Source organism: Hirundo rustica, chromosome 6 (genome assembly GCF_015227805.2).
Source record: "Hirundo rustica isolate bHirRus1 chromosome 6, bHirRus1.pri.v3, whole genome shotgun sequence".
Lineage (NCBI taxonomy): Eukaryota > Metazoa > Chordata > Aves > Passeriformes > Hirundinidae > Hirundo > Hirundo rustica.
Window position 1 is genome coordinate 53005439 of NC_053455.1, and position 27565 is coordinate 53033003.

Consider the following 27565-nt stretch of genomic DNA (forward strand, 5'->3'; position numbering starts at 1 on the left):
ATCAAATTCTCGGTTCCTAATTCTCTGCTGCTGCTGATATAATTCAACAAACTGGCAAACCCTCTAGCTTAAGCTATGCTGGCTTGTCCACATTTTCTCCAAGTTTCTGTTGGAACCTTCATTTTGTGAAGGAGAGACCTCCAGGGAGACCACAAGCTTTGTGTCTTCGTACCGAGAGCCTTTTTCTACCGTTCTCTTGTATATTCCTTTCAGACACCACAAATACCACGTCTCTCATTTCAGCTTTTATTTGGGTATTTTTAAGTTAAGTTGCTCAAGTCCATTTTCCATCAATACAGACACTAAAAACTGAGATCAACATTTAAGGCAACATCAGCATCCATGCCAAGCTCAATATGCAAACCACGTCCTCAAAGCACCACAGCATCCCAGAAGTGCCCCAGGTCCCCCACCTCCATCACACATTCCCTTTCCCTTTGGACTCTGCTGTCCCACACAACACTCAGGAGTTCCATTGAGATGCACAGTCTCAAGACCTTGCCATTTTTTTAATAGCTTCTTTTTTAGGAACTAGATCATTTTTGCATAAGGTGATATGAGTGAGATGCGTCTCAGGGTGAAAGTATGCAGTTGACTTATGTTGGTGATACCATACAGAATCTTTTTTAAAAAATATATTTAACATCATTATTCAATGACTTTAGTATGAACATTACATGTTTTTAGCCTTTTGGTAAAGCCTATACATTGAGGCTGTTAGAATGATAATTTTGCCTTAAATTCTGATTTCTTTAGTGTTACCGTTGACAAGTGTTTGAGTTAGGGATGCTCAAGTGCAACTTTTAGGTAAGAATATTTACAAGTATACAAAAGACCACACAGTTTTGAATACACCCACTATTCTTAATACAGAGTAAATAAGGATTTGTCTTGTGTCTGTGGAATATTTAAACAGGTGGGTCTTGCTTTTTTTCTCTTTTACAGTAAAAGGAAAGTTTTTACTTTTCCTTAAGGAGTGTAATCATTACAAGATGGTTAGCATACATATATCACATAACATACAGCATTAAAATGAACCAGTTACAAAATAAGCAGTGGTATGTATATCTTCACATAACCTAAGAACAGGATCAGTATTTTACAAAGTACATATAAAAGTACTTCATATAAAAAGAAAAATACAAATGTGCAAACACCACTGTCACAGGTGGAAATTTGTCAATTGAAAAATGCTAGAAAAATCCTTCGTATTTTTGTTTTGAAATTGCAAACGCATTAAAAACTGCTGCATTTCCTATTGTGTGTGGTGAGAAATCTATGTTCCTTTTTGACAAAATACATTAGTTACAAAAACCCCCACAAAGTTTAATAACTGAAAAAATCTTGTAAGTATAGTCAGTTTGGTTAGGCTGACATTAAATTACAAGCAGAACGTCTGGAAAAATGAGAAAATAGTGAATCATATATACAGACCTTTTGTAATATTAGTGTGCTATTTAACATATTAACATTTCAAAGTAAAAACAATGGCTTAATTACCTACATATTCTACTTAGTCCTCATTATTCATAGACTGTAAAATTTCAGCTGACTTGGGGCTATTAAAAATGTTTCACCAGGATTTTAAGCAGAACAAACACAAATTCATCAAAAGTAAAAACCTATGAACAGTTTTCCAATTAATGTGCAAAAAATGTTTAAAAAGTATCAAATCACAACACCTCAAACTTGATTATGTACATATCTAATACCAGTAAATGCTGTTAACTAGCTAGTTTTGTTTTGTTCTGCTACAAATAACTTACCTCTGTCCTTCAAAATAGTCTGCATTGTAAAGATTTCAGTGCAAGTGCTTGCTTCATTGTTTAGTGCATTATCATGTTTGTTATTTTTTATTTTACAGTGAGCAGAACAGCATATAAATTAACATATACAACTCACACACAAGAGATCCTTCATCTACTGAATTCCTAGTTTGTTGTTTTCCATTGCTCAGGGTAGTATCAGCCAGTTTTCTTTCATTTATCCCACTGGAATTGCAAACAGAATCTAAAATAAAAGTGCTATATTGCTCTTCAGGTAATTCCTAAATTTTGAAATTCCGTAACAACATTGCAGAAGCACTCAGCAGGGCACGAGATTAGAGAATGACCTGCACACTGAGAAGACACTTGAAAGTCTGGCATCAGGCAATTTCACTTTTTTGGTCTTTAAAAATATTGACTGTCTATAAACATTGGCAACCTTGTGTCTATGTCGCTGGACTCACGAGCTTCATTTATTTCTTTGTTTTTAGGAATTGTAGACATGTTCCCTCTTATTCATGACTAGCTTGGAAATAAAAACATTCTGCTTAAAAATCTAAATGAAGCAGAAATACACTTCTTGTTGAAGGGAAAATTTCTACACTTTCTTTTGGACATGTTTCCTAATAGAATAGCTCTGAAATGAGAAAACCAGGATCAGAAGCTAGTACAAATACAGCCCACTTTTAGAGCTAGGAATTGTACTGGAGAAAGAGGAAATTCAGGATAAATGGATTATTATTTTTCCAAGTCCTTCCTGCAGAAAAGAAAAAAAAATAGCAGTTACAGTGGCTATAATTATTAAACAGAAAAGAACTTATTATGAACTTTAATGGCTGAAATGTAAGGAAGGTGAGTTGTGTGTCAGTAACATTCCAGAACTCAGTTTCTTCCAGGATGAGGTGCTTTAAATGGGACTTTATCATGGAACATTTTTCTCCTTTCTATGCATCTGAAATGCAACTCTGGATCCTGTCCATCCATTGTTGAGCACTCTGTGCATCTTGGGCACAAAAGTTATACACGCGTTTATTTGTCTTCAACTGCAAAGGGAAAACAAGGAGGCAAAGATGTCAGCACATGGAAAAGAAAACCTGCAAACTTTAAAATGCAATCATCAGTGTGATCATTCGGTCTGAATGCAACAGTTTTGAACTATTGATCTTGAGAGTGATGCCAGCTACATAAATTTTTTTCTTGTCTTGAGATGGCACAACAGCTCCTTCCTAGCTCATACCTTCCAGCAGGACTGGAACCAGCAGCTTAAAAACACCAAGGGAAGGAAGTTTAACAAAAAGATAAGTAAAGACCAGATATACTTACATCAAAAAATGCCTTTTCACTGGCATGTTTTGGAGCTCCAATCGTTGGAGAAGCAGGAATTACAGTTTCCACTTCTGCAAGGTCTATGTGTCCCTTACAGCTTGTATCCTCCCCAGAGTCATAGTATCGCAGCTGAAACACAAGAGGAAAAAAAATCCAGACAAGCTTTTAGATGGACCTTTCAGATTAATTCCCTCTTCCTGGATACAGCCTGGGGCCATTGACTGCTAAGGGTGGGAGGCATAAAAATAACTAGGAGCTGAGGAGGTGGGGGAAGTGTATTCTGTCCCCAGAGCTCCAGAGCAGAGAAGCAAATAGTCATGGATTGCTCAGGGCAGAGGATATGTGAGGCAGGAAAGCAGAACCATTTCTTCACTGGTCATTACATAAAACTAACACAAAAGCTTTACTTCACCAAGGCATTGATAGAACACTTCTCTGTATTTCAAGAATTTAAAGTGATCAGCAGAAATTTCAGTGTAATTTTAGGTAATTATAAACCACACAGAGAGCTCACATTCTCCTGCACCGTACGTAGAGGTTGAATGAAGTCTGAGCTTTTTTTTTCTCCTCCTTACAAAGATACTTTGGTATGGATATTAATCACTCTGTAAACTGAGTTTCAACATGCAAACAAGTTCCAAAAAAAGCCCCCACAACAAAACCCCAGCAAATTCCCATAAGCCAATGTAAAATAGCAACACAAACTTTCACAGCAAAAGTCAAACAACAGAACTCCAGCTAGGATTGACCTGTATTATTCCTGCATCTATCATACTCAGAAGGTTATTTAGACATAAAATATAAAAGTATCATTTTCTCCTGAAAAATGAACCTTTTTTCCTATATATAAGATATATGGACTATATTAGGAAGAAATAATTATAAACAGCACATTTGTTGGTATTTACTACACTGATCTCAAAGTACTCAATTAACATTTCAAGAGATGCATGTCTATCTATATTACATATTTTTAAGTGTATTGACTACAATAAATTTATTTTTTTAAACAAAAGCATACATGAGTCTAAGAAGTTATAACCCCCACTTTGTGCAATATTTGGCTCAGAATATTTTACTGCTTGATGACCCAGCATTATTTTAAGTACACAAGACCATAAATTTCTATTGCAGAATTCTGCCATAGATTGTAAATTGGATAAAAAGTTTAGACCAACAGATGTCTATTTTTGGTGCTCATTTTTGTACAATGATTAGGTAGAACACTTATGAATAATTTTGTTCCTAAATTTATAAGACTCTGACTAATCTAAAACACTCCATATATTTTTAAAATATACTCATATATTTTTATAAAATACTCCTATATGTTCTTTTCTAATAAAAGAGAAGTCAAAATACTAAAACCCCTCTGTCCAACCAGAATTCTGTATCAGCTGCAAGATACCCCAGACAAACACTGATAGGTCATGAATGATGTAGCACACATTACATCTGAAAATTATTATTACTAATATTGTTTGAAAGACCAAACTATACAAACCCACTAAATAAAAAAGGAGCAACACAATAATGAAAAAGTCCATTATCTTAAAAGGTTTTACCTGGTGTTTTGTCACATCCAGCACAAACCAGCGAGGTTTCCAACCTTTTAGCAAAGCTCCTCTTTTGTATAGCGTACCTTCAAAGGATCTGAGAGGGATAAAAAATACAGTGGCATGTGATTCCATAATATGGATATTGCCAGGAAATAAAAGCCCCAAAATGATACATATTAAACATTTATTTTCCTGCAAGAAAACGAGTCAATGTAAACCAATAGTTTAGCTATTGGTAACCGTGATACACAGACAAAACACCCTTTTAGTACTTTGGATGCATTAAATGTACAACTACAATTTGCTTGTGCATCTAATGAAAAGGGAAGGGTGAAGGATGCTGGTAGGAGACAGAGGCCCATCCACTGAGACAATTAAATATAACTAAATCCAAAAAGAAGAAATAAGGTAGCCATGAAACACTCTGTGCACATGAAAGTTTCATTTCTTCCTAAGGCAGATACTTGTACCAATCAAATAAAATATTAATAAATACTGTCTGATTATTCAGTTTACCTATTTTCATCATTCTTTGATGTGAAATGATTGTACAGCGTCGTTGTTCTTCTGTCTACTCCATTAGAGGGAGAGATGCTTGAACTCTGCTCCTCACCCAGCCCACTGTCAGGTATTTCCAACAAAGACCTCTTTTGATAGGAATGTAGATTAGGTGACATCATCCCTGAAGAGCCAGAAGGATGTCTCTGGAGCCGAAAAAGAGGGAAATAGAAGAAAAAAGGTAATGCAATATGTCTTGCATTGTGAGATGGTCTCAGTGCTGTACTGATAATAAATACATGGTACAACATGTAAGTTGGGAACTATTGTGAGGCCAAAAAAAAAAAACCTTCCTATACAAGTCAGTGCTGCCTCAGAGAAGAAGCCAGAGGGATGGCAATTCCCTGCATTTCTTAGGCAGAAGGGTTCACAAGGTGTGAGAAATCAGTATTTCAGAAAAGCTTCATATATTCCAGTGACAGAATACTGAACAGTGTTCGCCGTGCTTTCTCAGAAGCATCTAAAACTGAACAGACATTTGGATACAATAAATTTCCCTGATTTCAAAGGGAAGGAAGGGGGGAAAGGAAAAACTATGGCTTCCAAGAGCTACTTTACAGATCCATGTCATTTTAGCAGAATCTCAATAACCTGGAACAAGAGATCCTGTATTTGGTCCTAATCTAAATGACAACACTCTACAGATACAGTCTTGAACTGGTAACTCACTGTGCAAAGTTCAGAGGCCAAGCTCCCAAAAAGCAGTATCTAGCATTGTTCCTGGTGCACAGAGAGAGCAAAGAGGCAGCCTTTGACTTAGAAAGTATCCATATTATCAGCTCTTCTTGCTGCCATGGTCAGGAATAGGAAACATAAGCATGAATATTTCTTATCTCTACTTAGAAATTGTAACTCCATTTAGCCATGGAAATATCTTCACCTATCTCTGAGAATCTGTAATATCCTTTTGGCAACTTTCAGGAACTGAGTTTTTTTTGTACTTCAAGGATCTCTTCAATATATAAAACCATATATTTGTGCATTAGTAAAATGCTCATTTTATCTGTATGCCTTAAACTACTCTGGAAAAGCAACTAGATAAACAGCACAAGTAAAAATGTATTTTTTAACATGAAGAAATAGAAGGCCAATATCATGGGTTATAATAACATATTCAGTTTTTCAAAAGCAGTATTTTACTCCAAGGAATACAGTGATTTTGTCAGTGCCCCAGGTAGCCTATATAGCAGGAATGCAATTATTCTATTGGACAAGCTCTTTTCTACTTACATTGTATTGTCTGGTGTCATCTTTTAGATTCATTTTGACCCTTTCCCACAAGAGTTGCCACCTCTCTGGGCTCTGATTTAATTTACTTTCCAACCTTTCGATTTCCTGAAACAAGTAACAAGGGTTTCCGTAAGAATAAACATTTCTAACTGATCACTCCTTTAAACAATCATTCTCTAGTCAATGTTTTCACCCAGTGAAGTTCAACACTATCATAAGAGCTTTAAACTGAGATGCACCAGAATCAGGAGTCAAAGGCACCCATGGACAGCATCAGCCACATTGTTCTTCCTGCATTCCCAGGTTGGAGGAGTCACCAGGCTTTCAATTCTCCCCCAGTTCCTGAACACACAAAATTCAACACCCACTGCCATATCAGAAACACAACACTGTTAAGGACAGGCTGTATTTTATGAAAATATTTACAAAGAACAGATTCTGTGCTGTGACACCAACATTGTGCACTGCCAATATTAACATTTACCCTGGTTTATAAAATGTGATACGAAGCTGTAATAAAAGAAGGAAATGAAACAGAAAGATTTATTCAATTTGGATGCCAAACTGTAACAACATGTTCTTCTGGAACTTGGGAATATGACCTATGTTGATAACCTCAAGTTAGGGTTATTTCCTGTTAATAAGACAGGGCAAAGTTAAGCAAAAAGAGTCAATTTTATGAGTTTATGTTTACTTGTGAACACTCATTGATACATTTGTCAAGAGTTTGAAGACTGGTCCATATTCCTTGCCACTTTTACTTTCAACAATTACATTGCTATGAAAATCTTCTTATTAATTAAATAAAATTAAAACATCAATTTTGCGAATTCAATTAAGAATTAATAATGGAATAAAAAAATTGCCACAGGACATAGAATTCTCATGCTATATAGAAGCCAACTAAACACCTAAGGCATTTATTTTCAAAGGAGAGAAAGTAAGTCTCTGCTTACTTCTACCCTACCTAATAATTACAGAAGATTTCATCATATCGTCCTGTTCCTATTGGTCTTTTGATTGAAAAAAATTTCAGGAAATAATTATTAATTTGAAAGACAGAAAATTATTATAATTTTAAAGTTAGAAAACATTTTGATAAGGAAAATAACTTCTGAACTAAATTTTGAACTCTTACATGAAAATAAAAAGCCAGCATTTGACAATGTAACAGGAACAACGTATTTCTACAAAGTTTTCCTTGCTGAAGGTAAATCAGAAAACTGCAGAGTGAAACTAAATCTAAGAAATGTGGCTCAACAGCAAGAATCAAAGGAGAAGCTTTAAATGCTGAAGGTAGCTGAAAGTCACATATACTCTTTCTGCTAAGAAATAAAACCAGAATACTTTTGTTTGGAGTGTCTTCAGGTGGATAAAAAAGTAAAGAATGATGAACACAAGCCAGACTAAAGCCTTCTCTACATTACTTGTTTGTCTTTGAAAGTGCTGAATGGAAAACACTTCTGAAGGCATAACACTGAATCAATTTACCACACACTTTTTAAAGTAAAGTCCTTCCCAAATTGCTGCAAAAGGATATAAACTCTTTATTGCTCTAAGTTAGTCAGTTTAATCTGATCATTCTCTTTCTGCCCTACTCATGACTTCTGAGTCCTTTTCTGCAGAATCTGGAAGTAACTGAAACTTGTTACTTAGCAACTGGGTCACATTCCTTCTTTTTTGGCTCCATAGTGAGTAGTGCTTCCAGAATTTAAAATGAAAAACTTTCACGAAAAACTTTCAACAATCTCCTGTATATAACTTGAAAAGTCAGGACTAAATTCTTCTTTAATAGACCCCATGTAAAAAAAAAAAAAAAAAAAAATGGCAATAAATCACTAAGATTTACTCTTGCCTTTTCAGCTTTAAATTTTATGGAAAGCAGCAAATATTTTTTCCTTTCCATGTGGGGAATGGACTCCAAGTAGATGCATTTCTTTGAAAGAAAAAAAATCTCTACATTTAGCACCCTGGTTCATCTCCTGTTGTCCAGGCTTACAGGAGCAGAAATATATATATATATGAAAAGAAAGGTTGTAACAAATTCAATTATGAGAATATCCACTTCCTGCAATTAATAACAAGCAATTAGCATTACTGTGCCTTGCAGAAGATCTGCTAAATAACCTGCTTTGGAATATCTGAATGGTAGAGACAGGAGCTATATCTGCAGCAGCTCCAGAACTCTGGAGATTGATCACCTCTTTTGCTCCACAATGTGTCTGTGAATGCACACAGGTTCATTTCTTACAGTTCTTACAAGTACCAGAATCTGATCCACTCTTAAAAGAAGAGCACCACATTCTACCATGAAAATACTGAATTAAGGCACTCAATAATTTATCTGTTTCAGCTTCACATCCTGAAGTGCACTATCTAGTTTTCAATTGAAAAATATCTTTAGAACAAACAAATTTGGGCTTATCAACCAAGCGAGACTCAATCTTCCCCAGTAATTTATGATGCTAAATATGGTCTCAGTTGAAACATTTTTGGGATACCAACACATTCTCAGTGGATTTATGATTGAAGAGAGGTCCTTCTCCCGCATCAGCAATAGCCCTAAATTAACAACTTGTTTTAAAAGAACATTGACTTTGATTTTTAAACTTAGAAGAATATTTTTGTAACCTTTATACAACCTCTCCGAAGTTCTCCAAATGTTCTCTCCATTGCTATCTTTTATTACTATAATCTAATTCACAAGTAACATTTAAACTCTATAAAACCTGACCCACATATCTTTAGCCTATAATATGGCTAATTTCCCTGTTATATGGCAGTTTCTCACAGTTGTGGATATGGATAGTCTGGCATCTACCCCGGGAAGAAATGCAGAACTCTGTTGTATTCCTGATGTGCTTCTGGGCTCTGGTTACCTGATATAAAAGCTCTCTGTGCTTTGCTGAAGAATCCCCAAAATGACCCCTACTGAGAGGCTGTTCTTCCTTTGCATCTGGGAAGTTCAGACTGCCTTAATTTGAGTCAAGGGGGGGTTTTCCATGAGATTATCTTTATTTATTTATTTATTTATTTATTTATTTAAATTGGGCACTGTTCCTGTGTTTGATCAATCAGGACTGGAAAGAGCAGACCAAAAGGAATTCGAGGAACGTGCCGGAATGAAGCTAACTCCATCAAAATCTTCAAGGACTCACATCCACTCAGAAGCTTCCTGCATTAAGACTTTCTAAAAATCATCTTTGATTCAGGAGAATTAGGGCCTACAGCATATCCCAATTTTCCAAGCATTGCAAAAGTGGGCTCCACAATCCCAGCTTTAAAGTCTGCAAAGAGTTTTCAAAATAAAACACTGCACACAGGGATGTGTATCTGGACATACAAGTGGCTTGACACAATGGAAGTGAAGAATGCCCTTGTCATTTTCCTGCACTAGCCATTATGATGATAACCAAATGTTAGGCTGTTAATTAATTATAATCAACAAGCATCTTAATCTCTTAGAGAAGACAGATGTTAAATCACCCTAAATAACTACAACAATGATGATAATGGGATTATTTTTCATCTAATGAAGAAAAGACAAAACCTAAGCAGTCTAAGTGAGCTCAAACAAGAAAAAGCCAAAATCAAGCATCTATTTCAAGTACCAAAATATTCTGAAGAATCTAAATTTATCAGTTTGGTTCTAGTAAACATGAATAAACTAAGAGCAATCTTGGCAAGCTTTTTTGAGAAATGCAGGCCAAGGTGTTCAGTTTATGCTCGTGTATCTGCTTCCCAATTGTTAAAATCAACAAGTGTCAGATTTTATTTTCTGATCTGTCCAAGAATCTGGGTTATTTTACCACACACCTACTTTAAAATGAGGAGAAAGAGGTCAAGAAAGCAATAGTCACCATTTGCCCAAATGAAAATAGCTGTTCCTGCACTTCCTACAAAAGTCAACCTAAAATTTTATTTATTCTTTAAAACAGACAGTGAAAAAAATGAATCCATTTGCTACAGTTAAAGCACACTCCCAGGGAAGTGTGCATTCAGAACAACACCAGCTTTGCAGGAAGTCTGATCCCCACAACCACCACCACATCTTCAGATCAACCAGTCAGTCTTACTAAAGACCTGTTTTGACATCTATCATGATCCTTTTAATAACAGTACATCTGTAAGGGAATACTTCAATGAAAAGTAAATATGAATTTCATGAGCATAAGAGAACTTACTGTGCTGTGCAACACAAGTACTCACACTTAAAAGGCTGGTGATGGCATCAGGCTGTATTTTTTTTACATCATCATAACATGGCCACACTATTTTCCTCTTAGTCTGAGAGACTGAACCATCTGTTTGGTCATTTTCTTCTGAAACACTGCATTTTGCAGGTACCATGGTCCAGTCATAGGAAGGACCTGTAGCCAAAATCTCTTCCACATAATAATCCCACTTTTTGAGGCTGGACATATTTACATTTGGCTTCAGTGCCTATTTGAAACAAAGTGTTATTATAATGGCATGAAGGAAGCCCATGAATTTAAGATTTACAACACAATACCTGTACTTTCCAGATTATTCTAAATTGAATTCTACAATGGTGAGTGTACTGTGAATTTTCTAAGATTATTCAAGACTCAGCCCAGTCTAGGGGACAGACATTATCATATAAGACAGGGATGTGGATAATGTGATTCAATCAGATTGTTATGAACTGTATCCCATTATGACTCTAAAGTCAGTTCCCCTTTAAAGACTATTTTAATAATAATTCACATTATTTAATGAAATCAAATAGGGAACCTCACTTAGTTCCTCAGGATTTCCAGAATTTGGCCCTTTAAATTATGTTTCCATGGCTTTCAGATACTGCTAAAATCAATCAGGTAGGGTCAATTTTGTCCATCAAATATTTAATTGGGTTCAGAACAATTAAGATATCAAAATGTACTCAAGGAATCAGAACAACAAACCACCTGAATATTAACAAAAACCATACCTCAATTTCAGCAGGGGCATAGAGGTAATTGAAGAAAATAGGGCTCCTTTTGTGCATCTTTTCAATGCATTCCCAAATACAAATTCCTTTCTTGGCATGTTTATCTCCTTTATCTTCAAACAATGTCCCTGGGGAAAAGAAGAGCAGCAAATAGATGGCTTTATGATAATGCTCAACAAATGCTAAAGCACAGCCTAAAAGAATTTCACAGATTGAAGGTATAACAAAGCCTACCATCAAATGCCACTGCAACAGGAAATAAGACAAATAATAAAAATTAACTTTTTTTTTTTTTTTTTTTTTTTTTTTTTTTAAATAAAATGGTTGCCCAAGTCTAATCTGCCCAACAGCTACAACAGTTTTTAAGAAAAGCATTAAAACTGATCATATGCCATGAGAAGCAGCCCACAAAGCAGAGAAATTTGGAGCATGTTTTAGTGGACAAGTCCCAAGAACAGCCTCAGCTGTGGTTATGGAGCCTGAGTGAGATGGCTCTGAGGGGTGCTAAGGCCTTGGAACCAGTAAGGTTGCACATGACAGGGCAAAACAGAAAATATAAAAAGAGAACACTGAAGATAATGCAAGAGAAAGAAGTGGGAGGTAATCGATGGAAAGGCTTTTACTTGTCGAAACTTTATGCACTCTCTGATGGACTCAGAGACTTCGTTTCTTGTTAAAAGAAGGTATTTAGTAGGGAAAATGAAACTACACAGAAAAATGGCTAAAAACCCTGAGGCATGGCACTAATTTGTTCCATTTTCTCTTAGGGCCATCAGAAGCATGGCTCAGGAATCACTGATGCAGAAAATACTACATGTTCTTCACCTCTGTGTTGCTTCCTAGATCTGAAATATAATTCGTTATGTGGTCACCATGCAGCTACTGGACCATCTTAACTCAGGCAAATTTTTGTAGACCATATATTGAGGAGAAAAATATCAACAACTACAAAAGCAATATGCAATACACAAAGATCACACATACCATGTTCTAGTCTTTCATAATCTGAATCCAGAAGAAATGTTTTAAATCGATTGGATATGTGATGAAAAGCCAGAAACTTCAGATAATACTGATTGAACTCAAACTCTGTCGGATATTGGTTATGAATCTAAAAAACAAAATTAAAAAAAAAAAGAAAAAAAGAAAAAAAAGGAAAAAAAAGTGGATATTGAGGTATAATACAAATAGATATGTAAGAAATAATAAAGTGAAATGACAGCAAAACAATTCCCCCATGAATGCTGAAAACAAATTGCAAGTGTCACAAAACTCCTAACATTTTGTCCTAGAATACTCTTTTGCTAAATAAATTCACGTATTGTCTATGCTGCAAAAACATTTCAGAGCAGATAGAGTCAACTCTGTAATAAGCAGTATTATACTCTGTACAGATCCCATGATTCTTCAGGAAATCCAACTGGATATAAATCTTCTAGGATAATTCTTGAGTTGCCACCATGTAACTTCACAAGTAAAGATGCTACTCCTGGATGTGCCTGGACTTCAAGCTTTCACTGAAAGGATTCACATTGGATTTCTTGCTATTGCTCAAAACCCCACGAGGCAGACAAGTACAATGCTACAAATGACATTCCATCTACCACCCCCGAAACAGCCAATTTCTCAAGTACTTACTAGTCTACATGTATTTCTTTCTTTTCAAAATATGACCAAAATATTAGAGTATGAAAAAAAACCCCACACTGAGGAGGTGTCTTGCCATTATTCTTTTAAAACGGTAAAAACAATGTCATTCCTTAAATTGTTACCCTCATTACTCTGTGGGTCTGTCTAATCCAGCGAATGTCTCCAACATGAGTTGGAGCTAATATTTATTTAAGAAAAATAAAAATATTTATTTAAGAAAACTATACAAGATTATCAGAGTACAGCACTGTGAAATGGCTGGTTCTTCACAGCTGCTTCTCTTTAATATTATCATAAAGAGCCTGGTGTAAAATTTTAAGCATGAAGTTTAATATTCATGGCAAAAAAATTTAGCATTAGTTACTGATATTTATATTGATATCCATATAAAATGAAAGATTCTAAAAATCTTGATGAGATAGTGCTCAGAGAAATTTCATATGTTAATTTAAAATTTACTCTTCAATTACGTTTATGACTCATGATCTTTATTTTTAGAATAAACACAGCAATTAACTGAAAATTCCTAATTGCAGTGGAAATAAGTACAGCTTGCAATTAAAAAAGAAACTGCTGACTGAATTTCACATTTGAGTAAGTCCCGCTCTGCTTTGTCTAGCTCCACATCAAACCTATAATATACCTTTAGTTCTGCAATCTACCTGCGCCTTGTCTTCTGCATTCCCACCACGCATTTTCCTGTTCCACACTTTCTCTCTAATTCCTTATCAGTTTCTCTCTTAATTTGTCAGTTACTCAATGAGGTTTTTTCAGTACCAATGGGAACTGTTATTAAGACTACTTGAAGCTGCTTACATTTAGATTTCCACACCGAGCAGCTAAATAAAGGGGGAAAAACGTGTTTAGCAAGGAGAGGTTTTCTACTGAACATACAACAGCGATGGAAAAATCCCTTGAAAGGACCTATAAATACCCACATAGCATTTCAGTCAGAGAATTTGCTGTTATTATATCACAATATTATCTTGGGACTGGGCATTTAAATAAGATACTTTAAGATATGTCAGTCCAATATACCCACTCTTATTTAACACCCATTTTTTCCCCTGATATAAATACTACATTCCTGCACTGATTTTTAAGAATAAAGTTAAACAATTTGTTTTCTATAATAAATTCAGGACTTCAATTTTACAGACAAATTAAATATTTAGCTCTATTTATTAAAAAAGGGTTTTTTCCGTATCTTCTTTAGTACATATTATCTCCATGTTTTAGGAGAAGGTTTTGTTTAAAATACTGTAAGAAGGAAAGGCAACATTCTGCTATTTGACATGAAATATATACAGGGTCTTAGCTTCTACTTATGGTCCAACAATTATTTTAATACATGTAAGAGTTACAAGAACAAGCTGCTGATAAAATCCTGTCATGGAACTAAATGTTGTGGGTGATTCCCTTTCTGAGATTTCTGGATGCAGAAATATTATACTAAGTTATTATAATATAATTTACTTTTAAAGAGAAAACAACTGTAAAACATTTCTGTGATAGAGGTGAGCAATGCAGTAATTGTTGTTGTCTTAATCTCCATAATACATTTAAAATGAACATTTAAAATCGGATTAAACTTGTATGTGTTTCTAATATTATGATTAGAGAAACTCAGCATTTTGGGGTTCTTTTTAAAACTACCACCTTCCCACTGAACTATCTCCTAAATGTATTTAATAATCTTATAGCTCTATCAGCCTTCCTTAGTTTTCTAATACATTTTGGTTTTTGAAATCAATTTTTACCTAGTATGAGGAATACGGCACTCCAAAGGTCCTGTGCTGGTAATGGCTATGAGGCTATTCCTGCAAACCCTGGAATAAGTGACCGCATCTCCCATGGGAGCAGCACTCACCTCCTCTTACACAGGGCGCTGTGACAGAGCTCCTCACTGAGCCTGAAAGATGGCAGCTCTAGAAAATCATCCTGTTTTAATTATATTTAATAAATCACCCCATAGATTCAGAAGAAAAATAAGAAAAGCTTCCTCACTGACATCACTTGCATAAACTCAGTCTCCTTAGAAGCAGGGAAAGTATCTGCCAGATGCTGCTATTGTGAAAGACTGATTTTGCATTAATAATTCAGCTGACACCTGGAGATATTGGCATAAACAATGACTTTTTAGAAGATGATGCAGTTCTAATTTAGGCATCACTGCTTCATTTGTTTTCTCTGTATTTTTGTTTAACCCATGACATTTAATGCATGGACTGGCTCTGTGGTAATCTTACTGCAACTAGTATATGGAATCTAAAGGTTAAAAAGACTTGGAAAGGACCAAATGTTTGTTTCCAGTTAATGGGTAATTTTTAAAAACTGATCATAATATATTACACTTCAGGGTCAAGTTGCAATCTAACTGGATTCTGTAGTTGTGTAACAATTTGCACAGGAACCAATGAAACTTTACAAAAATTTTCAAGTACGGATGTTGAGAAAACTTTTTTTTTTTGTAAATTCATATGAAACTTCAACCATTAATTTGACTTCAAAATCAATTTCCCTAGAAATTACAACCACACTGTCAGAATGTGGTAACTCAATACCATGCCATCATCACAAGTTAGAAGAAGAAGAAGCTAACTCTAGTTCTAGAAAAGTCACTCAATTACATTTTCCATGGGGCTGTAGGTCATTTAGCTTACAGTCAAGTCTGCATTATCTGTATTAGACTGATTATGCTTCCCATGCCCTGTCTGGGATGAAGGTAAGACTGGGTAAAACAATTATAACCCCTACACAGCCCTCTCTTTCCTTATAAGACGTTACTGTCTCCTTCAGATGGACAAGCTGACCTGCTTCTAATGGTCTTTTCTACCAAATTTTTCCCAACATTTTGGCTGGGAAAAGCAGGCAGGCTCCCAAGAAGTCCTGAGCTCAGAGACTGGAAAGATGCTATCTCCACCAGAGCAGCAGTGAATAGCTCCTGATGGGGAGCAGCAGATGCTCATCCTGCTGGCACAGCTGCAACCAGGGCACGTGCACACAGCTTCAACTCACAAAGCAGAAAATACACTTCTCTCTGGAAAAGGTATCTGCTAAGAACCTGTATATTTCATGAGACAGAGTCAGATACCTGTTGAGTGACACACACCAAAGCTGCTACCTGAGGTGAATTACAAAGGTATGTTCTTGTATTTCCTTGACACATTCGCATGCGTGCAGCCGGAGGGAAAATTATACCTGACAGGTGGCAACAGCAGGGATTTATCACACTTTGCATTTCATTCTAACTTTTAAAGGTGGGATGATTATACTCCACTATCCCATGTCCTTTTGTTAAACATAATTTAAAGAAAAACCAAAAATTCTGCCATGAAGAAAACATGGTCCGTTCTATTTCATGACAATAAACCCAAATCCTTGAATTTAATTTTTAACTTCTGGATAATCCAAAATCTGTGTCATCTCTAAATCACTTGAGGAAGAAATACTGTGTCACCGAGACACACAAAGCAGCCACACGCAGACAAGCGGTTTTGCACAGCAGAGGTTTCTCCATCCATCTCAAAGCTGAGACAGGGCGGAGAGAGGCTCTTTGTTTTATTTCTTACTTTATATACATTTGTGGGTCTAGCAGAAGATTGGCTTTTAGAGTTTTCACCTCTCAAGCCAACTGGCCAGACCAGCCGTCAGTTACAATGGTTTTCAGGTTAGAAATACGCAAACAAAGGACAGAGAATGAAAAACAAAGGATTTGTTTATGTTACATCTGTGGGAAAAGGTAGAAAACTGCTCTTAATATTGTACATTAGCTAAAAAGATCTGACTCCATTTATGAAAATCGAAAGGTTCAGAAAAACCAAGGTAACAAATACTGCATGTACATACTGTATGTGTGGATAATTTCCTTGTAATGACAACTGTCTAAGATTTATCACAGTAAAACTGAAGCAAAATGTTTCCAGGGGCAGAAACAGGATGTAGGCTATGTCTACACTAGCAAGTAATCAGAAGTCATACAGAGTAGGCAAACAGACTGAAGCAGCTGCTGCTGAGCTCCCTGCAGCCATACTACACATCAGTGGTTTCACCTGGACTAGATTTAGTCCAGCTGAGTGGATGACTCCACTTTACATTGATGACCCCAATGGTTTTAAGCTAAGTGACAAATCATTGGTCCAAGTTTAAATTCTTCCCAGAAGAAGTCTAGTACACATGCACCACACTAGCATAAAAAATGGTAAGGGGAGATACTAGAAGGATTCACATCAAATTTATAATATTGCTTAAAATCAGAGGTAGCTTTACTCCATTCTGCTAATGGATGGTGTTATCCAATCAGCCAATTTAAACTTAGAGAAGGTGCCTGAAAGCAGAGAGAACACGGCCCCACGACCAAGACAAATTATTAATTTACAGAATTGAATGAACCACCAGGCAGATGGGTTTCAGTATTAGAGCACATGGCAATTTTGTCCTGTTGTAGATATTGCAACCAAGAATATGGGGTTTTTTCCTACTTCAGAAAAGGAGCCCTAAGCCTATTGCCAGAAAAAGTGTGACATTTGGGCAGATTAACTTTTTTGAATGAAAAATGCAGTGCTAATCCTCTTTAGAGAAATCTCCAAATTTCAAATAAAAAATAACCCTACATCCACAGCTACTGGGAAATGGAAGATGTGACAAATACTTCTAAGGTTTTCATAAGGGGAATGCTGCAGGAATCAATGCAATTCCAAGAATATGATGTATTAACTTGTGAGACAGCAATAATGTTGGCTGTTGGTGTTAAACATTGGGACACAAAGCTGGGGATTTTTTCCGTATCATGTTTTTCACTCATCTTATGAGCTCATTCATTATCAATATCACATAGATATATCTGAAGATTGCTTTCCATTGGTTTAGCAAGTTATTTAACCTGTGGAGTTTTCTTCAGGTAGTAGAATAAGACTACTCACAGACTCCTCTCTCATGCAAGTATTCACTATGAATGTATGTTTCCCAACAAAAAAGCTTGGTGCTTTAACAGTTTATTTTCTGTGACACGTAGTCACCCATACATTTTAACACGGGTTAATAATGCCAAGGAAACTTTCAGCTTTTTCAGTGAGAAAAATCAGAGAAATGGGAAAAGAAGGACACATGTACAAGAAGAACTATGCAAGAACCCCTCTTAACGATGTTTGCATCCACAAAATCTCTGCAAAGAATTTACATTTAGTGGTTTGAGATGAAGAAAAGGACAGACTTCAGAATTAACCCAAAATGAGTACAATCCACTTAACCCAATTTCTTCCTATACCACACAATGTTGATGTCCATCTTCTTCTGAACACATACTACACAAAAAAATCAGAATATCTCAGAAACCCCTGGTTTACAGCTGTCACTGTTTCCAGAACTGATGCAGTATGAGGCCGCTTCAAGGCTCATCATCAGGCACAAGGAATTAAAAACTGTCTAGTCATGGTACTAGAAATCAGTGCCGCCTTCCTTCTGAATAAAGGACTAAATAAACCCGCTAGTTGAAACCCCTGCATAAATGACCTTAATAGAACATTACTACCAACCATCTCTCTGAGTCTGCTTTGGGTCAGTCTCCTCTAGACAACCATTCCAGCTCTTCTTGATGTGAAATCCACCCACTTTAATAAAATCTAGGGAATGGTGGTACTAGTCTTCTCCCAAACCTATATGTATCTATAACATCTGAAATATTGGAATATACACATTTCTTCATGAAACCTTCAAGGAAATGAAAGTTAGAGATCAGCTTACCTGATGCACACAGTCTAAGAATTGTAAGAAAACAGGAGCAAATCCACTACCCTGACAATTGAGGGTCAGATTACTGCGTTGGCTGAATTTATGACCAAAAGAGAGCCATTCTTTCTCCACCAGCATTCGGAAGCCTTCAAGTGTCCTGTAGAAGGGATCACTGAGTAACTGCACCAGAGATACCACCTAGATCACAAGACAGGATATTCTGTGTTATGAGTGACAGAAGTTAGGAGAAACCTTTAGCAAATAATTATAAGCATTCAGTAATTTGTTTATTGTTCGAGAAAACAAAAGCTTTTGTATAAACTCAATGACAAGTATTTTATCACATACATGAAATACTTTTATGAAACAAACCAAGTAATATTCCACTTGAAAAAACTTTAATTACACTGAGACTTTATAGTATCGGTAGAAATAAAACCTAAGCAGCTACAGACTTGGGAGGCGATTACAATGCTTACTACATTTAAATTATGTTTAAATTATGTAATTATGTTAAAATCCCCTTCTATAATAAACATTTAAAAGATAGTATCTACTACCTCAGCAAAAAAAGCATTAAAGAATTGGTCCTGAGGGTGACTTCTGCCCCAGCCAACTGCAGTCTGTTTTTACACACAGCATCTCAGGAGACTTTAAAATGCAGCACAGTCTTCTTGCACTTCCAGCTACGTATCTCCCTTCTTTACTCTTCATTGTCTGGCAATGGTTCCTATAATTATGGTCACACTCTTTTGTGTGCTTGTTTACCTGGTATTATGATGCTGGCTGCACATGAAGACTTTATTTATTAGAATCACGGATATCTGTGTTTCTCTTATGAATTATGAAGCAGCAGCATGGACACAATACATCTATTAAGTCAGGCAGCAGATCCTGATTCACCTAATTTATAGTTTGAGGTGATCTGTCCTTGCAGCAGGTGTTACAGGCACTTTGGCACAAATGCAGTTTTCTCCCTACATGGTCTCCTAACATTACTTATGGAAATTGAATGGAAGAGAATAAATTTCTCCTACGTTTAAAATGTACAACGTTTAAAATGATAAATGAACAGCTGTGGCAACTTTTAGCTTTCATTCTTACATATACTCAGGTGCAGGAATTATATCTTAGATGTAAGACTTAGAACTGTTAAGATCATCAGGACCTTTGGAATGAATTCATTGTCATGAACCATGTCATGAAATAAATTGCAAATGAATGCAAGGATTCATGCATTCTGGTTTCTTCTCTGTTGCCACAACACAAATTTATTCACATCATACCGAATGTCCGTTACTTGCATAAAAAAGTATTGCCTGGTGTTTTTTTTTAAATATTTAACTATTTCAAGGTTTTTATAGCAGCTTACTTGAGCAGTAATATCCCAGCCATCTTCCAAACAAACCATAACAGAAGAACCATTTTCCAGGAGTTCTGAGATGATCACACCCAGCTGCATTAATCTGTGAAGCTATAAAATATTATGAATGAGTAACACACTCTAGATAAATCTTTAGATAATAAATAGAATATTTTCATATTTAAAAAGGTATTCCAGGATCTACATATAGCACAGGGAAATACATTGATCCAACCGATTAGGCAACAATAAAACGTAACATTCTAAGGATTTCCATCTGAACTACAATAAAACTAAGGGAAGTTTTGGAGATAGGAACTTAAAGTATTAAAGCCAATGAGTACTGCAATAAAATGGAGAATGGGAACAACATAGTTGACAGATTTACTGGAGAGAAATTCCATCCTGGGCTTAACACTAAAATAATTTCCTGTGAAATGTTAAGATTCCATAAAGTCCCTAAGTACTCTGATGGGAGAATCCATGCAAGATATTTACAAGATAATATTATTAATATTCAGTCCCATGGAAGTTGGAAATTAATGAATTGAACAAAAATAACAACAACAACAGAGAAATAGTTTAGACAGTAGGGCAGACAGGCTCAAATCTATCAAAAGAGGACTTGAATTATTTGCATTTTAATACTCATTACACAGTGATGCTAAAATAAGCAAGTTAAACAAGTTCATGCCAATCCGGGCATTTTTATTTTACTATGAGTCTTTGCATCATTATTACTAAAAAGAAAAATCTGCATGATGATTCTACCATTTTTGTATACTATAACAGCGCTCTTGCTAAACAACATAATAGATAATACATAAACAATTCAGTTTTTTACAGCAGAGTGAAACTGTTCTTTGTGCAGCACTGAATAAAATCCAACCAACAGAAGCAACAGGAAAGATTAAAGCCTGAAAGAAGGAAGAAAACAGTATAGGAAAACAAACAAAAGATGGTAAGAATCATTTACGATCATTTATGGAAGGAAAAAAAAGTAAGTTCAGAAAGTACAAAAGGCACAAGAAAGTGAGAACAAAATTCAGTTGAAGAAAATAAGAGGAAAAAAAGATCAACCAAACCAAATCAACAGTTAAATCCTAGAATATTCATCCTTACTCATGGCAGTCTGCTTTCTTCCTCTTAAAAAGATGAATATTGCTATAGAAATTGTGATAGAAAAACCTTGACTCCTCTGAGCATTCACACAGTCATTATTTAGGAAAAAACCCAACCCAAACCAACTAATTTTCCTGCAATTTTTAGAGGAAAAGACTGAAAAGAGAACCACGTTGAAAACCAAGCTTGTTTGTTCTTCTATGCTTTCTTAGGCAGTAGAATAGAAGAAAGGCTGTTTTTTCCCATCTTTAATGAGGAAACTGATATGCAATCTGGTTTTACAGATTCACTGTTAAAAATGCAAACCACTAGTTTTATAATTTGTGTTCAGAAGATAGGGCAGTGCTTCAATTTTCTTCTATGCATTCACATCCTTACAAAGAGACAGTGTTAAAATCAGTAATGTTAAACTTCTATTGCCCAGAAGAGGAAAGCATAACACAATGAAAACATTTCTGAGATGACAGATCTGTGTTCTTTCATGGGAATAGTAGAAAAATGTGCCAAATCAGTCATAAATTAACTTTATCGGTCATAAATTAGCTTTATCACATAAGTCAGATATGACATGACTTAAACCACAGAAATGTGGTTTAAATGTAACAAAGCTAGTGTGTGACATTATGTCCTAGTCCTCAGCAGAGTGATGCACCCAAAAAAAAGAATGATCCTCTGAAATATGCCAAAAGAGAGTAACTCCAGGGTTATCTGCCCTCAGTCCCTGGGCTGCTACAGGGGGCAGGTTTATTTCATCAGTTCAATGATGAGATGACATTCGATTAATTTATCTACACTTATGAACTTGCTCAACCACTCTGTGATGGAAAATGTTCACATGAGGAGGAAGTTGAGTCTTTTTCACGCTCTCCCAACCCCTTCCCTTCCTGAAAACCTTGGTGGCCAGACCCAGCCATGAGCAGCTCCTGCTCTCACCTCAGGGAAGAAGTTAAGTCACCCCTTGCAGCACGTTTCAACCAGGAGTGCATTTCCTGATGTTAATGTTTCCTAATAACAGACATGTTATTTACAAGTATTTCCTCCTTAAGAAATCAGCTGAAGTTTCTATTCTGCTTTCTGTGATTAACAGCATTTGAGAAAAGTATATTCTGCAGTGGATTCCGAACACAAAAGCAGCCGTTAAAAACCATTCACTGTAATAAAGTGGTTTTAGATTTACAAAGAGCTGGCTTTCCCACATCCTTCTTAATTTGAATCTTGCTAAGTTTGCTCTAGTCTTGCCTTTGTTTGGTTAATATTTATGTAAAGGAATGTGAGAGAGGGAGATAAAGGTACAGGTTCAGAGAGAAGAGAGTAACACACAGAGAATCTTCTCTTCCCCACAAACACCTCCCCATATCCCACAAAAGACGTTTGCTTGTTTTTTAACTTGCACATATCAAAATCCAGGATGGGAACACATAGGAAGAGTCAAATATTGGTTTTAATATCAAAAAGCTCATTTGTTGTTCCACAATTTCTTTTTCTGATTTTTAAAATACATAAAATAAGAAAAATAATTTCAAACCAAGACCATGAATTTATGTAGATAGATAATCCAGTTCCATGCTATAAAACATAAATTGTTATAAAAATGCCTCCCATATTTGTAAATGTTATGATAGTATTAAAATAATAGTAATGCTTGTGTAATGCCGGAATAGATTGCGTGTAAAGTGCTTACAATGAGCAAAGAACAGCTGGTTAGAACACAATAGTCCTCTGTCACAAGAGCTTGGAATTTATTTTGTGTGAGCAGTACTGCACATAGATTATCAGAAGTACCTGTCAGATAAATTACCTGTGGGAACCACTCTGACTCCCCAAGTGCTCTGAGGAATGTTGCCTCAGAATCGGTAGGAATAGTGCTGGGAACACAAGCTCTCATCAGCTTTTTAAAGCTCGCCTTTGTCTGTCGGATGTCACTGAATTCAACAGGAACAAACTCACAATTCAAAGCAAAATCAAGTTTGAACCCCTGCATGAAAAGGACAACAGGAGATGTAATTCAAAAGGGAAGCATATTTTTCACTGACGGTCTCCTTAAATCCCCAAGTCTTGCCTGCTTTATTGCTAAGTCATTAATTTCTCATGAAAAATCGGTGTAGTTAAACACCTGCCCAGGATAATAAAAGAGAATAAAAATCCTTGCAAAATGTACCACAATAAAGTATCCAACGATAACCATAACAGTAGAATGTACTGCACAACAGCCGTATTTTCAATAATAATTAGAATGACTCTAACAATTATAGTGGTGAAAAACCGAAGTAGAGTGACAATCTGTTCAGTTCTTTATACAAAACAAAGTATACTTCCTTTAACATTATTAAAGCTAATCAACAATAAACAAATAAAAATGAAAATATGTGCATGGATGACATATGAACAGTGCAGGACACATTTTGGGAGTTCAATAAAGCGGAAAAAAAGTAACCCCCACACCCAAAAGGAAGCCCCATAACTGCAAACCAGCTGAGTCATCTAAACAATCCCTGGACATTGAGGGAGTTGTTTGTCTGAAGAACCTTGTTCAGCACAGAGCAGCAGCTGGATGGTTTTCCTAAAAGAATTCCTCATGGTTTATTTAACTTACTGCATTTAGCAATAAGAGAGAAGGACTGAATTAAGAGAACAAGTTAGCTGATTGAAAAAAAACTCCACCAAAACCCAATGGATTATGATGAAAAGGATAATATGGAGAACATTATTAGGAGAAACAATTCTCATCTATGAAGCATCACTGAAGATGTTCATGCCAAACCTTTAGAGTTTTCCTCAGAAATTGCTTTCACTGAATTAAACTTGGCCTGCAAATAGTCTTCATTAAGCTCTTTCATAAAATGCCAAGTGAAAATGTAAGAAAGTGAAAGCCTGGTTTTAATTCTGTTTATATTTTGGCATGGTTCAAAAATAAATTCAGTAACTCAACAATGGTAAGTTGTAATAATGCACGACAAAAGCAACTGAGGAAAGTAGCACCATTTCTTTAAAATGTCTATTTCTGTTTTCCTTATCAATTTAGGTGACGTGATTATTTAGCAGAATAAAGTAAGAGTTTCTGCTACACAGCTGTAGATGAATGACTGAACTCTTCACGTATCCTTCATCAAGAAATCAAACAAATAGAAACAGTGATTATTAGTGGAATACAGTAATTGAATTCTATGTAATTGATGCATTATTCTAGTAAAGCATGTCTCCTCCACCTCCTGATAGAACATTTCAGAAAAAAAATGAATACTGATGTACTTTCCTACTACCATATGGGTTTTGGACCTTCTTGTATTTCAAAACGTACATTAATATTTTATGTATGTTCACATTTTGAATAAGAAAGTAGAAAAAGCCCTGTTTTTTTAATCTTTGAATGCAGAGATTTAAAAAAATCTGAAAACATTTTCAGAAAACAAGTAAAACTACTAAGAATTAAAGGATACCTGTTTTTCAAAACAACAATTGCAATCGAAAACATTAAAATCTATCAAATAATATGTACAAAACTGTAGACATCATGGTCCTCTTCATGTAATCAAATCAGGAGTTCTGGTTGGCCTTATTCTCATCAATTTGGCTGATTGTGAGTTAGCGCTGCCCACAGTAATGAAGGTTTCCTTCCCTGATAATTGCTTCTCCCAGCTAACAACATTTTGTTTCCTTCATAACGTATTTCCATGTTATCTTGAATATCATTTACTGTTTGTCACTACATGAGAATAATTAAAGTCAACCAAATAAAAACTACATTAAGCATTACAAAGAAATTGTCATTACCCGTAACTGAGATTTTTCTCCAAATATATAGAGGGCTGCTTGTCTTCTCAGAAGATGACTTTGCAGAAAAGAGCTGCTGCTGCTGTAGGGAGGGGTGTTATCTTTCCCTGCAAGTCTTGCACCAACATCAATGAATGGAGTCTGAGTGTTGATAAATCGGCTGCTTGACCGAAGACTCGCCCATACACCTTCGTAAGGATGAAGAATATTTTAAAAACACTTTGTGTGAGGCACTGGGGACCATAATTACTAAGGCACATGCTTAAACATGTCACATGTATCCCTCACAGGACATAATTAATGGCATGTACTGGAAAGAAATAGATTTGGAACAAAAATTGTCAAAACCATGCTCCTGCATTGTTGCTGAACCTCATACACTCATCTGTCTCCGCACAGTGCGTTCTACTGTAAACAAAACAGTTGCTGTGGTATCAGTGATACGGGGATAAATCACAATTTGCAAATAGCCATGTCCAGGTAAGTGCACGGAAATGAAATTTCTAGAGGGACAGAAATCAGGAAAGTACAGAAATCCCAAAGCTAGCAACAACGTGAAGTGCAGTGCGATGTGGAACCACGGACTGCACCTGCAAGCAGCAATTTTGGAATGACATCACACCAACGTCCCAACAACACTCTAAGTCTGCACTGTACACCTTGCTGCTGCAGCTTCATTGGCACTGCCAGGGGAGGAACCTCCTACAGCACGCAACATGCTCTAATCCCATCTTGCTTGAGTCAGTTTTGGTGATTTTAATGAAAGATTAAGCAGCGATAAACCAGATTACCAAGGCCTCATTAGGGCTAGAAGAAAAGACAAGCAGTAAATATTTTTCTCTTTTCTGTACCTCAATTAATAACCAGGATTTTGTGAGATTGTTTTTGTGTGTGCAATGTGAGGCATGTGAAAGGTATTGGATTCTCAGAGTATGAATAGCACTACTTGAAATTCAAATCCCTTAAACTACACTAAATTTGGCGTCCAAATGGCAGTGTGAAATTCTTTATCCCAATATGCAGTAAATCAGATTATCAGAAGAGACTCTTGTCCATAAATCTGTGAAGCATGATATCCAAAAGAGGCACCAGAAATACCTTACAGTACTAGAAATTTAGATACTATAGGATCAACACCCACCCCTCTTCAGGAAAATCCAATAATGTGCATAGTTAACATTTCTTGCATAGAAGAAAAAAGATGCAGATAACAGTAAATTCCACTGAGATAGATCAACCAGCAAAATAATTTTATTCTATTTTTTAGAAGCAGGATTGGATTTCTGTTAAAAAATAATTCTGTATGGTAACTCTCAACAGGGACTTGTCTGTACAGCTTAGTGTGTCTGCCTGTCTGGCTGCTAGTCTGAGATGTGAGCAGATGAACTGCTGCAACTGAGAGTGGCTGGCAAGGAGTTCTGAGTCAGAAACACCTCTCAAAAGCTCCCACTTCACAGCCAGCCACTTTTATAAAAAACCTCAAGGAGTGAAGGAGTGTACTGAGTACCAACTTTTATTCCACATCTCAGCTACTACACGTGAAATAACAAAGCCTTTAGCAAGCAGAAATCACAGCAAACACTTAATAAGAGAAAGAAGTTCTTATTCATTTGGTATGAAAAATGCAAGCTCCAACACAGACTGCTGTACCCAAAAATGAAGTGTACAAAAATGCACAGTGACACTTTGGAGCATTTCACAAATGCACCCATCATTAGCACTTGTGGCACATCAAAAGCAACAAAACTGGCTACAAAGTCATGCAGATGAACATGTTTACCAGCATGGACAGCAGTGATTAAAAGGCACAATTATGTTTCTATTGTATTTTTGCCTAGTAGTTTATTTTTGTTAGCAGTATATTGCTTTTATTATTTGGAATACACTGTGTTATAATGACTTTCTGATTTGACAGTAATCAATTTTCCCTGTTCATTAGCATTAATAATAACTATGGAAAGAAATTCATGGATTAGATAACAGCATTTCTTAGCTACTTCACTCTTTTCCAGAACTCATTTTTAGCTGTTTAAAAGTTTCATACAGAAAATTTTCTACATATCACTCTGTGTTACATCACTGTCACTGTGCATACATTCAATGGGCAAAAAACCTCCAAAACATAACAAATCCACAACACTGAGCTAACCCCCCCCCCCCTATTTTTTAATGCAGAAACAAAGCTTTTCTATCACTTTAGAAGGAATTAAGACATTGTAGCAGAGGATGGTAGAAGAGAATGGGCTTTCAGGACAGAATACAGTACCTTGATGGACTCTTTCCTTAGTTGCTGATTTGGAATTTGAATGAGTGAAACATTTATCTCTGCACCCAAGGACTGGCAGATAACAGTTAAGACAGAAGGAGGAGGAATGGAATGCACATTGCAGCGATACACATTGCAGGAGAGAAGAAAAGGGTTACTTATTAATTTCCAAAGATCTAGCATATATTGCATTTCTTTATAGTACATGATTTATCAGACAGCACAAATCTTAGGCATCACAAGACAAAACATCAGTCAAGCCACAAAAGCAAT

The 27565-nt window shown here is 35.9% G+C and overlaps 1 protein-coding gene across 1 annotated transcript in view; it reads right to left on the reverse strand.

Moving 5' to 3' along the window:
• Positions 1 to 232: 232 nt before the first annotated feature.
• Positions 233 to 27565, reverse strand: part of SBF2 (SET binding factor 2) — a 215968-nt gene continuing 188635 nt past the window's right edge. Inside the window, 12 exon segments of the mRNA XM_040066769.1 lie at positions 233 to 2809; positions 3090 to 3221; positions 4658 to 4745; positions 5168 to 5355; positions 6440 to 6544; positions 10649 to 10882; positions 11391 to 11518; positions 12375 to 12501; positions 18783 to 18968; positions 20143 to 20244; positions 23054 to 23230; positions 25027 to 25214. Coding sequence (XP_039922703.1) covers positions 2711 to 2809; positions 3090 to 3221; positions 4658 to 4745; positions 5168 to 5355; positions 6440 to 6544; positions 10649 to 10882; positions 11391 to 11518; positions 12375 to 12501; positions 18783 to 18968; positions 20143 to 20244; positions 23054 to 23230; positions 25027 to 25214 — 1754 coding nt within the window. The 3' untranslated portion in view covers positions 233 to 2710.